The sequence below is a fragment of the Carassius carassius genome, chromosome 30 (genome assembly GCF_963082965.1).
Source record: "Carassius carassius chromosome 30, fCarCar2.1, whole genome shotgun sequence".
Taxonomy (NCBI): Eukaryota; Metazoa; Chordata; class Actinopteri; order Cypriniformes; family Cyprinidae; genus Carassius; species Carassius carassius.
The window spans coordinates 19,834,577-19,851,264 of record NC_081784.1 but is presented as its reverse complement, the minus strand read 5'-3'; the positions used below and the strand labels follow the sequence as shown (position 1 = coordinate 19,851,264).

Sequence of the window (16,688 nt, the reverse complement as noted above, 5' to 3'; positions counted from 1 at the left end):
GTGGATTCCTGTCACAGTCAAGATGAGAATGCCTTAAATTAACCTCATGCATCAAGTAGCATTTAAGCACCGAACATTATGGGTTTGTTCAGAGGAACCATTTGTTTTTGGTGCAAAATATTTGAAGTGCTTCCCCGAGGTGCTGTTTGATTGGATGTCCATGGTGTAGTTACATGAGTGTCCACTGGAGGTTGTGAAGTTTTCTTTTTATCAAATTGCCTCATCTGAAAGATGTTCAATTGACTTTTGGTGTGCTCTCAAGCATCTCTTCTAAGAAAAGTTCTCTGTTGATGAAATAAAGTTTTCACTTTGGGATGCATCTCTGACTGTCCTTATTTGATGTGAATTAAAATTAATCAAAATTAAACCACTATTTCAACATTAGTAAATGGAGCACTAAATGTAATTGTTTAAATGTTGTTAAAACTAAACCCAAATGACATTTGCCTCAGTAATTAGATGACATGTTTAGCTTCCAGTCACACCATTAGTCAAACAAATATGATTAAAAAAAAGATATACTGTAGATTTGCTCACACTGAACTAGGTCCTTCTGATATATTTAGAGGATACTGATTGGAGAACATAATTTACAACAAAATGAATGTTCCACAGCAACAAGCTAACTGAGGAATGAATATCTTGGGTAAATACATTAGATACAAATTTTATACAGTGTATCAAATCAAACACCCTGTACAGAAACAAGGTCATAACAATGACTAAACTGAACCACATGATATAGTTAAGGCAGCTGAAATTCCCTAATTTATTAATGAAAGAAAAACTATTCACTGACGTTCATGGCAAAATTTTTAACTACTGTTTAAATGTAATTCATCACATATAACCTTTGACCTGTTGAAAAACGACATTACCCAAAATGCATAGATACGGATGACTCGTCCACACTTGAGGGAACTCTACGCAACTTCAGAACTCAGTAATAGTGGTGGGCGATACTGCAAAATTTGGTATCGATCCGATACTTTTTACTTAAAAAAAAAAAAAAAAAACTTTTGTGTAGGGGAGTGCTGTAGGTCTGTCATTATTTCTGAGGTGGATGAATGATCAATTATTTAGCCAATATTTTTATTAATGTATTGAAGTCCACAAAATTATAAGTTATTAGGCACTGTAGAATTAATTCTTTACAGCCTTTAAAAAAAAAAAAAAAAAAAAGAATAAAAAAAAATCTCTCCCTTTTTTCTGGTTTTAAAAGCAAATGAAATAAAGTGCACACAATTATTACTGAAGAACAAACAAAGAACAAATATACCTTTGCAATTACACTCCCTGAGCCCCCCTTCTAGACTTCAATGTGCTATCAGTTTCGCTCTCACTCTCGGAGTCACGTGACGACACAACGACTCACAGCAGAGCAGCAGGAGAGGGAGGAGTAGAAAATTGGGCCAGGATGTGAAAGCAGCGTTTGCTCAGGATTGTAGAGGTAGAAGACATGAGCAAAGTATAATGAACGTAGATGAGAGATCCCACCCTTACTCAGTAAAACTGCCTCATTCACTGCATTGTGCATCTGGAACACCCCTGCCATGTCTGCATCGACTGAGTGCCCTCCGTTTAGACTCGGCGAGTCTCGGTTTGATCAGGTAAACAACAGCCGGACCCAGAATGTGACACTTGTGTTTTTTTATCTGGTTGATTTCTTAAGGCTCACTGCAGACGGGATTGGAGATAGAGTGTTTCAACTGCATTGTCTGAGAAGAAAACGCCTTTTGTTGCTCAAAAGAGCTTCAGTATATTTTCCTCGTTTAACCCAAATCAAACCCAAACAGTTCACTGCAGTGTTTGCTTCTAGTTCTTCCGCCCTCACTCCTGGTTTAATTCGCATAAACAGTGACCTCTGTTGGTGATATGACTGCTTGGGAAAAATGTGTTAAGTATTAATATTGCTTAGAATACGTCAAACACATTTTTAGTGTACCGGAAGAAATACTGTAGTATAGCCTCAAACAGTGGCTCATTTTAAATTCAAAATTATTAATTATGTTCGAATTGTCCCAAAACGTCATAACCTTATGTATGTAGCCTACTTGTATTTGAAAGTAACATACTTAAGTGATCTTTTGAGAAACTTTCAGGTTAAATTGCTTATAAAAGACACCTGTAATTAGCTCCCCTCAATTAATTATTTTCAATAATTAATAATTATAATTTTGTGCCAAAGCTAGTTCATTAACAACACTGTCCTCTGTTAAAACATGTGGAAACTGGAGCATTCACTGCGAGAAAAAAATTTAAACAATTTTGTATGCATTAGTGACTCAATAACTTTAACCTCAAAGGAATATATACTTTATTTATTCATTCATTTATTTATTTAATACAGATAATCAAGGGCGTAACTTTGGGTCTACCATTGGGGGGGTTAAACTCGCGGCATATTTATTTATTTATTAATTTATTGTATTATTTTCTTGTGTAAAAGGTAACATGCTAATTTGCATAATTTAATTATGCAATCCCCCCCAAAACGGGTGACTGTATTGGAGCAAACAGCAGTTACAATTCAGTGACATTGGTTCTACACAGTCCCTGGCACCCTCTGGCTTTACCTCATAGGACACTGGCAAACGAACATCTAGCCAGCCAACTCCAGTCAACAAAACAAATCATCAGCTAACTCAGTGTTTCTCAAACTTTTCTGCCATTCCCCACTTCAGAGGTAGGAAAGGGTTCCGAGCCCCACCTGTCCCCAATCACCCCAACAAAATGTTAATAAACTAGGCTTTAAGTTTAACTGTTAAAATGTATTTTATTAACATCACATTTTAAAAACTTAACATCAAATAACAGCATTAAAAAATTTCAAATAAAGAAAATGAAAGTGCAATTATATTATCACTTTGCATGAAATAAGACTCAAAATTAGATTAAAAAATAATAATAATTGTGTTTGCATTTAGCTTCTGATAACATCAATACAAGTGTGGACTAACATTAACCTAGTTGTGCTTTGATTCATTTTGACACTTTGCAAAATCCATGCAAAAAGAACAACAAAAAAACAAACAAACAAATAAAAATAATCTCAAATTGAACCAGAGGTGGTAAATTCCTAATAATGTACGTATTTTTTTAGGTATTTTAATAAGATAGATACCTAAAATACGTTGCGCATACAGCTCAAGTAATGCGATCGTTATAAAGGTGTTTGAACAACAAAACACATCCACTTGCACATATTTGACAATCGGAATATCAGATATATCCTGCTATAGCTAACACATTTGTGAAATTTTGAATAAAAAAGGAAATAAAAGCAGATCATCAGTCATTCAGCACTATTGTGGCTACTGTGTGACAAGCAATGAATGGCGCGTCTCCATGGGAACCATAAAGCGATACTACGATCAATAACGGTAGCCTTGAAATACTTTTAAACTTACGTGTGAAGAGGTTAAGTAACGTCAAGGCTTACATTTAAATGTGTCTTTGTTTTGAGTGTATGGTCAATAAATAACGGAATTTAAAAGATGGGCACAAAACCTGTTTGTCATGTTTCTATTCCCCACATTTTGAGAAACGCTGAGCTAACTTAACAGCTAACTTAAGGGTACCTCCGTTTGGTCAGGATTTTTCGTTTTTCTTTTTTTTTTCTTTTTTCTTTTTTTTTGGCTGGTGTCGACAAACAATAAAAAATCGTTGTCTGGCTGCCTTTCAGTGTCCTTTTCATCTTTCCGTCAGCTTTCTCCAACCATTCATCCCATCGACTGCGCAATAGTGAACAAACTTGGTACAGAAAGCGGGTTGGGTAATACCAGAGACTTTGGTAATACCAAATCGGTGCGGTGGGCGGGGGGTACATTACAGATTATTTAAAATATGATACTATCTTTCTTGCTGGCAAATGAAATTAATAAAGAAAATGAACAAAAGTATTCATTCTGAATATTTCATATCTATTTTAATCTGAATGATGTGATGATATTGGGGGGGTTATATTAGCTGGATCTGATTTTTGGGGGGGTCATGACCCCCGTAACCCCCGTGCAAATTACGCGCATGCAGATAATTCACATCTGCTGTTATCGCTCCAGCGGTCGTCCTTCGTGTATAAAGGACCGTCTGTCAGACGTGATAAACAGACGATATGTTGCGTGCTGCTTTTGAATCTTGCATTCCTCCTTGCACACACACATTTGAACATTTTAATTGAGTTTGGAGAACTTTTTAGGTCTACAGATAAGCCAGCAGACAGTTGGCGCGCGCGCATAATGAGGCCGACACACCTGGCGCGCGAAAACAACTGGTTTGGCCCCGGAGTCAGAGTCTGCGTCAGCAGCTGACTCCCGCGTCTGGAGGAACTTTCTGGTACCTCAGAAATCATTTGGCGAATAATTTAAGGAAATTGTGAACATATAATTAATAATCATGAACATTTTAATCACGGAACTGAACTGTTCTTGTTCCACACAGACCTTCAAGACAAGAAGTAACTTAGTATTTTAGGAATTCATGAGATTCTTTTGGGAGAAATCATCATTTGCATAGACACAAATGAATAAGTAGAGTGACAAGCATCTAATCTTTTGTCATTTTAAAATATGATGCTGATTCTGAATAACTTAAACACACAATGCAATGTTAAACATTTAAAGATCCCAACTATACTAGTAAAAAATAAGGCATTAAATTAAAAATGAAATGTCTCAAAATTGACCCCTTGTTCCGCTTAATCTGTACGTACTTCTATTGTGTTTTTAAACTAAAACCTTCTCCACAAAACCAAATATGCTAGACTAGATTTTAATCTTATGATTTATCAGACGGATAAATTATATTATTTATAGAATTAAGTTGGAGTTAATATCCTCCAGGCAAGTACTGCTGGTGATCTCACTTCCTTTGCTGCTTTCTCTCAATTTGTTACACCTTTAATGTTAGAAAACTCTAAACAATCTTCAAACATTTAATTAAGATTAATTTCCCAAATCATACAATATTATGTATGGATGGTCATGAGAGATGTTTAATTTCCTTTGATAATGGAGTGCATTTTATTCTGTTTCCTAATGTTTCCCTGTTACTTTCAGGGTTCATTTTACGGCAGACTTAGACACTTCCTGGATGTGATCGACCCTCGCACGCTCTTTGTATCAGAGGTTAGCAAGAGTCTTTTGAAATGTAAACCTCAAATGATTTGATAGTTTGTATGTGAATGCTGATATATATATATATATATATATAATGTTTTTTTTTTTTTTTTTAGAAACGTTTTAATGAAAGTATGAATCTCTTGGATCAGTTCAAAAATGGATCTTTGCCTCCAGGTGTGACTAATGTACAGGTAAGTTTGGGGCCCATTAAAAGGTAAATTTGGAAACCCTCATTGTGTCATGCTTGCTACACTTTTTTTTTTTCACTAAGCATCTAAGGAGACCAATTTTTGGTTCGCCAAAGAACCTTTCAGTGAACAGTTTTGAAAATAACCTTTTTTCCTTAGTGTGAAGACCAACTTAATAATATAAAGAACCTTTTTCCATTATAAAAACCTGTTGTGGAATGTCTACCATTGATATATTAGATAAATAGGTTTCATTGATATTTACGGTTCTTTATGGAACCACAGATGTCTGTAAAGAGCCCTTTTTAAAGCTTAGCTAATGGGCATGTGAGCAGAGGAACAAACATTCACATGTGTTGTGTAAAGAACTTCAGTTTTCTTGGTAACTTTAGTTAGACAACAAAAGCAAAGTGAGGATGAAATACTTGTAAACATTTCCCTCTTTTGCATGTTTCTCTTTTTTCCACAATAGCTTTGGGAGGCACAGAAGATTAAACAGGTGAGTGTGAACAACGTTGAATGCCTTTTACAGGTTGCTATGATGAAAGAACCTGCTCAAATCACTCAACATCTCCGTGCGCAGTGTGACACACTCACAAGCTGTAGTTCTGTATAGAGGGGTAATGAGAGGAGAATTACAGCTAACCTCAGCATGATAATCCTCCCATCAGCTCGCTCTCACCTCTTCTTCTCTCTCGTTTCCTCCTCTTCATCCTGTCTGCTGTCTGTGGATTCATTATGTCCTCAGGCCATCATCCATCCAGACACAGGAGAGAAGATCCCCATGCCCTTTCGCATGTCAGGTAAGGGTGTGAGTGTGTTTTCGGTGTGTGTGTGTCTGTATCATGGGTGGTAAGCAGTTTTCTGCTTGTTACCAGCTCTGGAGACTGGAGTTAGGAGGTAGGGGGTCTCTCTGGACCGATCTGTTGGCAAAGGTCACACTCAGCTGGGCTCTGATTAAACCCTCTCCCTCCTGCTGTCTGGAAGTGTTGTTGGGCCACTCAGAAATAGGAGTATTTTAGTCTTCTGTTAGCACCACTATTTAAAGAGAGACCTGCCTGACAATAATGATGGCTACCTCTGAACCATGCTATCTTTTATGAGTAATGAGGATTTTATGAATGCATTAAAGGTCAGTAATAAAGTCATAATGTCATATTAGAGTCTAAAATTCTGATCATTAAACCAAACATGACATGAAATGCACTTCTGTGGCCTGATCCAGCCTATTCTCCATTTTTGGATCAAGGGTTCATTTTCTTCTGAAATCATCATCTTCATGTGTTGGCACGTTTCTCCTTTTCTTTTCAGGTTTTGTGCCCTTTGGTACTCCAGTGGTAGGTCACTGTATATATAAAATATATTAAACTTTTCCTTCTTGTCCAGGCCACCGAGTGTAAACTTTAAATCACTTCTTGTAAATGACTCCTCCATTTATAGGTTGTGGGCCTTCTTTTACCCAATCAGACATTTGCTTCCACCATCTTCTGGCAGGTATGTGTCTTTTTTTTCTAGTCTTTACAGTTTTAAATATCAGTCTAAGCTCTGTTTACTATGAACTCGGTCTCATTTTCTTTCTCACAGTGGCTGAATCAGAGCCACAACGCCTGTGTCAACTACTGCAACCGTAATGCAACTAAGGTGTGGTATATGGGCAATGCAATTATGACCAGTACATATGGTGATGCATGGCATATTTTATGTTCATATATGATGTAAAATTATCATTATAAGTAATGAAAAAGAAAAATAGAGCCTTGCAGGGATGATGCATTTTTGTAGGCCAACACATAAGTTAACATCACCCTGGTTCCCTCAAGTCTCAACAAAAACCCAACAGGTTCTTTTCACACTGGCTTTTACATTTTGCAGAAAATATGCTCTGATCAACAAAAGATTCTTTAATGTTGGCTAATACTTTAACTGATGTTAAAAAATAAGACCTGTTCGTAATGTTACCTTTTTTTGTAAGATGATATGCATGCATTATAATGAATAACACTGCCCGTATAATGCGTTATATATACAACTATCATAGAAAGTGTTACTAAATATGTCATATTAAATAATTTTATTAAATTATTATAATTTGTTTTTAATGTTTTCAGCCCACGCCAATGTCAACGTTTTTCCAGGGTTACCTTGGTGCAGTCAGCAGTGCCGTTACTATAGCAGTGAGTTCACATTCATACACAAAACTGTATTATGTCATTTGATGTGCAGAAAGAATTCTGTTATAGTCATTAAATTTTGAATTGCCATTTCCGCTAACAGAGAAAAATATTATTCATGACTTTTCTATTATTCTATGAATTTAAATTTAATAAGCGAACTGATGGAGGCTGATAGCATCAAGTGAGAGCCCTTTGCTGTATTTCACATCGCTGAATTGCACATCCTTCTAGTCACGCCCCCTGTGTCCTCTAGAGCCAATTAGCTGCCCTGCTGGGTGGCAGTTTGATGCCCAGGGGCATGACAAGCAGAACCATGGTGACGACAACTACAAATGGTCCCATGCCTGTGAGAAATATGGGAGGGGGGCACTAATTAAAACTACAATCCCTCTGAAGACCCCTGCTGGGAAGGGAAGGGATGTGAATGGGTTTGCTTCTCAGATGTTTGTTAGACAGGCCTTTAACTGGAGCCCATAGAGATGACCAGAGACTCACAAGACAAGACTAGAAACAGCTAAGCATAGCCTGTCATGACCTGTCATGAAGCCCACTGGGAGTTATGTGTTTTTAAGGTCACTGAAAACAAATGTGTATTGTAACCATTACGTTTTTGACTTCATGGGTTATATTTATTATATTAGATAAGTTTAATATTTCATTTTCACTAGCCTAGTGATTGGATTTCATTTGAGATTAATTTCAGGATGGATCTTATAAACATGGAACTGTCATGCTCTATGATTATGTGAGATGTCACTCTCTGGACAGATACATATATATATATATATATATATATATATATATATATATATATATATAATTTGGTTGAAAGAGTTGTGCTCCTTAATATTTGTATGGAAACAGTGATACATTTTTTTCAGGATGCTTTAATAGGAAATTTAAAAAAAACTACATTTATTTGAAATAGTAATTTTGTTTAACATTATAAATGTTTTTACTGACACTTTTGATAGCTTCATGTGTCCTTTCTGAATAGAATAAAATTATAAAGTTCTTTGAAAGAAAAACTATTATTGGGATCAAACTTTTGAATAGTGTGTACATGTATAAATGTTTATTAATGAAAACACTTATTTTATTTGAAATAAATAGTGAAATTAAATGTAAATGAATGTGTGCACAGGTGGGGCTGAATCTTCTTGTTAAAAGAGCTGAGCATTTCAGTCCAGCTACAAGAATCCTGGTCCAGAGGTTCATCCCGTTCCCTGCCGTTGGTATGTTCATGTGTGTAAGAGCATGTTTATGTATGTCTTGATTTTCTTGCATGCATTGCTTAATCTGCCCTGTTGTGTTTGACAGAAATCAAGCATCCTGTCATGCGGTCTTGCTAAATTGCTGATTATTAAAGCATAAAACGATTGAGTAATGCACGATATTAATTAATGCATACAGTTTTCAGTCAGCTCTTTTGCTGTCTGAAAGCTCATGTCTTTGTGTTTGTAATGACACTCAATTTCTAAATGAGCATTTGTTCAGACTTACATTAAACCGCAAGAACTTGTTTATGGTTGTGTATTAGCGCGTTGTTTTGACTGATCCTGTTGTCAGATGGGGCTGCTGATGAAATATTATCTCAGTGTTCCATTAGTGTTCTGAGGCTCAAACAGGTCCAGAGGGGATGAGGGAGACTGTCCCACAACGCCTTGGGAATGCTTGGCTGTAATTAAATTGTTTTCTTCCCCCTCCCCTTTAATTAAATCAGCAGGTTCCCCCTCACCTCTCTGGGCTGGGCTAACGGGACCTCGTTAGCTCTCGGCTGCCACTCTCTAATTGGTTAATTAGGCCTAAAGTGCTCTCATTGTTAGCACTGAGTTCCCTGTCTCCAGGCCGCCATGTTGTTGTTGTTGTTGTTATTTTAGTATAGTTATAAAAAGCAATTAAAAGCAGCTAATGCAATGCAGTAGAGACAAAGTGTTCAAAATTTGCCTTTGATTTTATTTTGGATTAGCATTTATATACATTTTGAGTAAAATTAAAATTTCAACTCAAAAGGACACCTTGAATTTAGATCCTTTATGAAGATATTTTAAGATGGTATTTAAGATGAGACGACCTCAACCAGGATGACCTCCTTCATATAAAATGTTGTATGTGTTTGTTAATGTTTCTTTGTTCTCCATTTTTGATTCTGCGCGCGTGTGTGTGTGTGTGTTTAATTGGCCTGGGTCTGAACCCCTCAGAGGTGAATAGCTGTTTATTCAGCCAATTAACTCATCCCCACAACACTGCAGCACTGAACACTGATAACTCACAACACACGGCCTGTAAATTAAAAATGCTTCAGGCTCTCTCTCTTTATTTCTCTCTCTCTCTCTCACACACACCCACACTAATCTCAACACATGCCGCAGATGATAATGCCAGGAAGTAAATCATTATTCTAATCATTTTTCCGCTTGTAATTGACGTGTGCACTTTGACATGACCATATGAAACTATTTGTTTTATATCCAGTTAACCCCTCTTAGCGCCCAACATTCCAGATCAAGAATGTTTTCCAGTGTTGATTGCTTTTCATTTAATATTGACAGGCGACGACTTTCTGACACATTATTACTATTGTAATCTGTTCGTTCTGTAGTATTTTAATTATATATAACATGGGATATTGCGGAAATATGTCACCCGCCATCTAGTAAACTAACTAGAAAATTTGTGACGTGACCACATATTTAGAAGTGCTACAGATTTTTAATGCTAAAAAACTGTTTGTCAAGGTACAACCATTTTTATTTTCAGAAAATGTATATAGAATTATGTGTGTGTGTGTGTGTGTGTGTGTGTGTGTGTGTGTGTGTGTGTGTGTGTGTGTGTGTGTGTGTGTGTGAGAGAGAGAGAGAGAGAGATTGTAATCTGCTTGCATATACAGTTTACTATTCTCATGATTCTCTCTCAGTGGATACAAATAAGGAAACGTTTGGCATCAGATGGAATCGTCGTTTTCTAACTGCAGCTCTTCCTTCATTTAGCAAGTGCCAACGTGTGTAATGTTTTGCTGATGCGCCACACTGAGCTGTCAGAGGGCATCAGCGTACTGGACGACAAAGGCAATGTGGTGGGCACCTCAAAGATGGCTGCCAGGCATGTGAGTATATGGATTCAGTTCCATGTGTGAGGTGAAAGGTTACTGTCAGACTTTGTGCAGTCCTATTGTGAGTTCTGATCTGATAAATGTATTTTTGTTCAGGCTCTGATGGAGACATCCCTGACACGTGTCGTGCTGCCCATGCCTGTTCTTTTGCTGCCACCTTTAATAATGGGCATGCTGGAGAGGTCAGAGGATTTCTGTGAATTAGACATTTCAGACTTGAGTTATTTTTACAGCACCATCGCACAGTTTACCACAGAAATCACACACCCATATGCACTATCTTCGGCATCCTTCATATGCACTATATATCCTGGTATATTAGTATTTCACTGTGATGTGTTTAAAGGAGCAGTTCACTCAAAATTAGTTCAGCTCAGTAAGGCTTTTTTCTTTGAAAGAAATTAATTCTTTTATTCAGCAAGGAAGCACTAAATTGATCAAAAGTGGCAGTAAAGAGTAGGGCTGGGTGGTATATCTAACGATATGATCATGCGCATCTAGTCTTTTTGAGTTTGATCATTTCTGAAGGATCATATGACACTGAAAACTGGAGTGATGTCTGCTGAAAAATCATATATCATATATATATATTTAGTTCAGTTTTTACTAACTTTCTTTATTAACATTCCTTTTGTATCAGATTATAAAATGCTAAATGCACATTTCTGTTGATCGACACTGCACCAGAATTCGATGGGTTTTATGACCGATAGACTGTCGCAATCCCCTCAAATTCTTCCTGCTCTGATTCGCAGGTGTGTGCAACTATGTGTGTGTGTCTGTGTGTGAGCGGTTAATGGTGAGTTGTCCTCTGCTATGCTTGCCTGTCAGCTCACCCTCACTGGCTCTCAATGGAGCAAGAACAGGGCTGCAGGAGGGTCACTGCTTTGAGGGTGGGGCTGAGGGCCAGGGCTGTCCTTGATTAATTAGAGTGCTGAGAGGAATCTGTGTGATATGTGTGTGCTGCTTAAACCTTTCAACTATCACTCTAGCTGTGTCTGAAAACGAAGTCAGCTGCTTTGCTGAACAGTCAGTGTTGGTGTTTTTGCATTTAAGTAGGAAAAATGGTTTCAGTCTGGCTTTACGTGACACAACAGTGTCACATCTAATGATTTAGAATAAATTTTAAGCAAATGTTATTTTAAAAAAATATATGTAAATTTAAGCTTTAGAGATAACCAAGCAGATCAGTATAACTACTATGCTTATTTGCAGATAGAAATAATGTGGAATAAAAATAAATAAAAAAAAAATGACGTTTATGAACTTAATTACTTCTTTCAGATCTTATTCTTATAGGGATTAACTGCCGTTAAATCATGTAGGGATTTGTTCTGTATCAAGTTTAATTTTTAATATAATTTTTTTGGCAATTTAAAAAATTGGAAACACTTTACTTGAAACATTTATATATGGCATTATAAACACAGTTTTAATGCATTAATTATGCCTTTAAATGTACCTTAAAATGCATTGTATGATCTCATGAATAATTGTAAATATAATATTATAATACATTATAATACTTATCAATTAATTGTTTCAATCTTTAGAAATTTTAATGCATTAAAGTACAACCCGAATTCCGGAAAAGTTGGGACGTTTTTTAAATTTTGACATAAATTGAAAACTAAAAGACTTTCAAATCACATGAGCCAATATTTTATTCACAATAGAACATAGATAACATAGCAAATGTTTAAACTGAGAAAGTTTACAATTTTATGCACAAAATGAGCTCATTTCAATTTTGATTTCTGCTACAGGTCTCAAAATAGTTGGGACGGGGCATGTTTACCATGGTGTAGCATCTCCTTTTCTTTTCAAAACAGTTTGAAGACGTCTGGGCATTGAGGCTATGAGTTGCTGGAGTTTTGCTGTTGGAATTTGGTCCCATTCTTGCCTTATATAGATTTCCAACGGCTGAAGAGTTCGTGGTCGTCTTTGACGTATTTTTTGTTTAATGATGCGCCAAATGTCCTCTATAGGTGAAAGATCTGGACTGCAGGCAGGCCAGGTTAGCACCCGGACTCTTCTACGACGAAGCCATGCTGTTGTTATAGCTGCAGTATGTGGTTTTGCATTGTCCTGCTGAAATAAACAAGGCCTTCCCTGAAATAGACGTTGTTTGGAGGGAAGCATATGTTGCTCTAAAACCTTTATATACCTTTCAGCATTCACAGAGCCTTCCAAAACATGCAAGCTGCCCATACCGTATGCACTTATGCACCCCCATACCATCAGAGATGCTGGCTTTTGAACTGAACGCTGATAACATGCTGGAAGGTCTCCCTCCTCTTTAGCCCGGAGGAGACGGCGTCCGTGATTTCCAACAAGAATGTCAAATTTGGACTCGTCTGACCATAAAACACTATTCCACTTTGAAATAGTCAATTTTAAATGAGCCTTGGCCCACAGGACACGACGGCGCTTCTGGACCATGTTCACATATGGCTTCCTTTTTGCATGATAGAGCTTTAGTTGGCATCTGCTGATGGCACGGCGGATTGTGTTTACCGACAGTGGTTTCTGAAAGTATTCCTGGGCCCATTTAGTAATGTCATTGACACAATCATGCCGATGAGTGATGCAGTGTCGTCTGAGAGCCCGAAGACCACGGGCATCCAATAAAGGTCTCCGGCCTTGTCCCTTACGCACAGAGATTTCTCCAGTTTCTCTGAATCTTTTGATGATGTTATGCACTGTAGATGATGAGATTTGCAAAGCCTTTGCAATTTGACGTTGAGGAACATTGTTTTTAAAGTTTTCCACAAATCTTTTACGCAGTCTTTCACAGATTGGAGAGCCTCTGCCCATCTTTACTTCTGAGAGACTCTGCTTCTCTAAGACAAAGCTTTTATAGCTAATCATGTTACAGACCTGATATCAATTAACTTAATTAATCACTAGATGTTCTCCCAGCTGAATCTTTTCAAAACTGCTTGCTTTTTTAGCCATTTGTTGCCCCCGTGCCAACTTTTTTGAGACCTGTAGCAGGCATTAAATTTTAAATGAGCTAATTAAGTGGATAAAATTGTAAACTTTCTCAGTTTAAACATTTGCTATGTTATCTATGTTCTATTGTGAATAAAATATTGGCTCATGTGATTTGAAATTCCTTTAGTTTTCATTTTATTAAAATTTAAAAAACGTCCCAACTTTTCCGGAATTCGGGTTGTACATGAAAAACTACCAATTTCAGATGTAACAAGGAATTTGTTAATATTATGATGCATTTTAACGTTGGTTACAATTAATTATCAAAATATATAATGCATTACCTTTAAAATGCACTATACATACAGGCTTCAGCTAGAGGTTAAGGTTAATCTTCAAAAACACTAATAATATAATAACACTCTTAAATGTAACCTTTAGCAAATCTCAAGATTTTTTAAGCTAAATGTATTTGCAGCATTTTTAAATAGATTTTAGTCTTAAGTGTTAATTTATATATATATATATATATATATATATATATATATATATATATATTTTAAAAACTGTAATATCTGCCATTTACTGGTTATTGGGCGTAACATGAAAATAAATATTGTGCATCCCTAATAGCAAAGTGAAGTGACGTGACATTCAGCCAAGTATGGTGACCCATACTCAGAATTTGTGCTCTGCATTTACCCCATCCAAAGTGCACGCACACACACAGCAGTGAACACACAAACCGTAAACACACACCTGGAGCAGTGGGCAGCCTTTTATGCTGCGGTGCCCGGGGAGCAGTTGGGGGTTCAGTGCCTTGCGCTAGGGCACCTAAGTCGTGTTTATTGCCGGCCCGAGACTCGAACCCACAACCCTAGGGTTTGGAGTCAAAACTCTCTAACCACTAGGCCACGACTTCCCTAATAGCATAGGATACGTTTAATTTAAAGGCAGCACTGATGTTTACTATATGTCACTTCAGTTCAGCTTTGACCTCTTCATGGAACAGTGATGGATGTGTGTTGATTTATTTAGAGTAGTTGATGGACACGATAAAAGGTCTTTAACATACTTTGAGACTTTCCCCGTTCCGTTTTCTATCCCAAAATTACAGAGAGAGAGAAAGAGTTTCTGGTAGCCAATTAAAGCTCATCATGTGTATGTGTTGATGAAGTCATCATTAGGCAGTCGCTGCCTTCATTAAAGCAGGACTGCTCTGGAGGACTCCTGCAGAGCATGCTATCCCACAACCCCCCACACGCACCGTGTCCAGGGAGGGAGGGGGAGGTGTCAGAGAGCAATCACATACAGCAGTTTTAAAGTGTCAGCGAGTGCCTTTGATAACAAAAATGGCGGGAATGCTCCCGGTTTTGGTGCATTCTGCCAATAATCCACCAATAATGCATTTTGTGGGTGTTTGTACGTTAGGCTCCCTCTGCTGCGGAAGCACCCTCGTCTCGGGCTGCCTGTTCACAGCATGGTGTGTCTCTGTGCCTTCGGCCTAGCGCTGCCTGTTGCCATCAGCCTTTTCCCCCAAAACAGTCAGGTGAGCACTCGCACATGCCTCTCTCCATCCGCTCACACTCTCCCTCTCACTTTCTCTCCGTCCCTTCTCTTTGTCTGCCATGAAGATGGTTATGGTTTAAAATGGTGTTTATTAAGCTGTTCATCCATATGGTTACTGAACTGCAGACATATGTGCTGCCAACTACTTCTATTCCTCTCCCACCCCTCCCCTCCTCCTCTCCTCTCACTCTCTCGCTCCCTCTTTACACTTTTCCGAGGGTTCCAGACGAACGCTCCCAAAAAACTCCACTCCTGTCCCCCCCACCTTTTCACACCCCACATGATGTCGGTTTCAGATTCTGCCTCACACACTCACACACTCACTGCCATCTGTTTCTGAGCAAAATATTGCAAGTTTTGGCCCTGGTTTGGATATTTACCAGTGCTCGCAGCTTCATTTTAGCTTTTTATGATGGCTGAAGTGTCAGTTTTGACTGTGAAAAATGCTCCAGGATGGAAAGACATGGCACACTTTTAATTCTCATCTGATGAAACATTTGAAACATCTTAATGACTTAATGATCGATGTAAATGGTACTCTCACTGTAGCCAAAAGATCTGAATCTTAATGTCAGTATAAAAATAAAAACACTCCGTAATCAAAACAGCAGGAATCCTATGCGATGAAATTTTATGTTACAATCTTTTCCTAGCAGTTCTGTTACCACTAAGGGTGAATTAAATGAGCCTAATAGTAAGAGGTTATAAAGTATTAACGAAGCTATAAATGCTGACCACATATATGGTTATTAGCGTGTTATTGCCTCTTGTGATTTTCTTGTGATTTTGACCGCACCTGCTTTCTGTCTCTCAGATCCACGTGTCAGAGCTAGAGCCAGAGATCGCTGCTGCAACAGAGTGCAAGATCCTGACCTACAACAAGGGTCTTTAAACAGTTCAAATGCAAAGCGTCATTAGAAATGTTGACTGCATCTCACTGGATTGTTCCTGCTGTGTATGAATGTGAATCCTCTCTCAGCCACACACAGAGACAGACTCACACCAGCGCTAATCATTCTTTCTCCATGTATTTGAACGTGGAGGATTTCAGGATATTTACAGCAGTGTTCTTGTGAATTTCCTTGTGACATACTTTAAATTTACATAATTATCAGCCTTCCCATTCAAACAGTTTTGTATTAACTGACTACAAATCACAGAAAATAAATGTTTACAAAGTAATTGTTTTAAATCTATAAATCATGGGTTTTTATATTTTAAAGTTTTTTTTTTTTTACACAGAATGCATTTGTGTTATTTTCTTAAAATTCCTTTACAAACCCCAAATCATGCTCAAATTGAATAGGAATTAAATAATAATAATTCATTACCAGTAATTCCCATATGGGAAAGATGTATAGCTTATATATTCTATGTAAGTTATGATCTATATTACTGAATAAACCTTATATGTTACATTTCTGTAGAATTGTCATTTTCATTATATACATTTTATTATGTATTATTTTATATTCATCCACTGTAATAATCTAAAGTGTGTGTATACACACTATTGTTACAGAAACATTATTCTATAACTGTTTCATATAGGTCAGTACTAACTGCCCTTGCTTAGATTTTATCTACA

At 37.3% G+C, this 16,688-nt stretch overlaps 1 protein-coding gene across 2 annotated transcripts; it reads left to right on the top strand.

The window, feature by feature from the left end:
• Window positions 1-891: 891 nt before the first annotated feature.
• On the top strand, window positions 892-16,322 carry LOC132110844 (sideroflexin-5-like). 2 transcript variants are annotated; one of them, XM_059517854.1, is made up of 15 exons: window positions 895-947; window positions 1,511-1,610; window positions 5,058-5,126; window positions 5,234-5,311; window positions 5,781-5,807; window positions 6,057-6,111; window positions 6,620-6,645; window positions 6,749-6,802; window positions 6,893-6,949; window positions 7,417-7,482; window positions 8,627-8,717; window positions 10,473-10,588; window positions 10,691-10,776; window positions 14,963-15,080; window positions 15,915-16,322. In XM_059517854.1, the coding sequence occupies exons 1-15, from the start codon at window positions 898-900 to the stop codon at window positions 15,990-15,992; spliced, it is 1,071 nt and encodes a 356-aa protein (XP_059373837.1). In that variant the 5' UTR covers window positions 895-897; the 3' UTR covers window positions 15,993-16,322. The 2 variants fall into 2 exon arrangements, with proteins under 2 accessions (XP_059373838.1, XP_059373837.1); XM_059517855.1 differs by lacking the exons at window positions 14,963-15,080; window positions 15,915-16,322 and adding an exon at window positions 11,350-11,744 and having other exon boundaries at window positions 892-947.
• The last annotated feature ends 366 nt before the right edge of the window (window positions 16,323-16,688 follow it).

What these genes read in the sequence shown, in the direction of transcription:
- LOC132110844 (XM_059517854.1), top strand. Translation starts at nt 898, where the DNA reads ATGACTCGTCCACACTTGAGGGAACTCTACGCAACTTCAGAACTCAGT. An exon ending in CATGCCCTTTCGCATGTCAG is followed by an intron (nt 6,112 to 6,619) that starts GTAAGGGTGTGA and finishes TTTTCTTTTCAG; the next exon opens with GTTTTGTGCCCTTTGGTACT. An exon ending in GCAACCGTAATGCAACTAAG is followed by an intron (nt 6,950 to 7,416) that starts GTGTGGTATATG and finishes TAATGTTTTCAG; the next exon opens with CCCACGCCAATGTCAACGTT.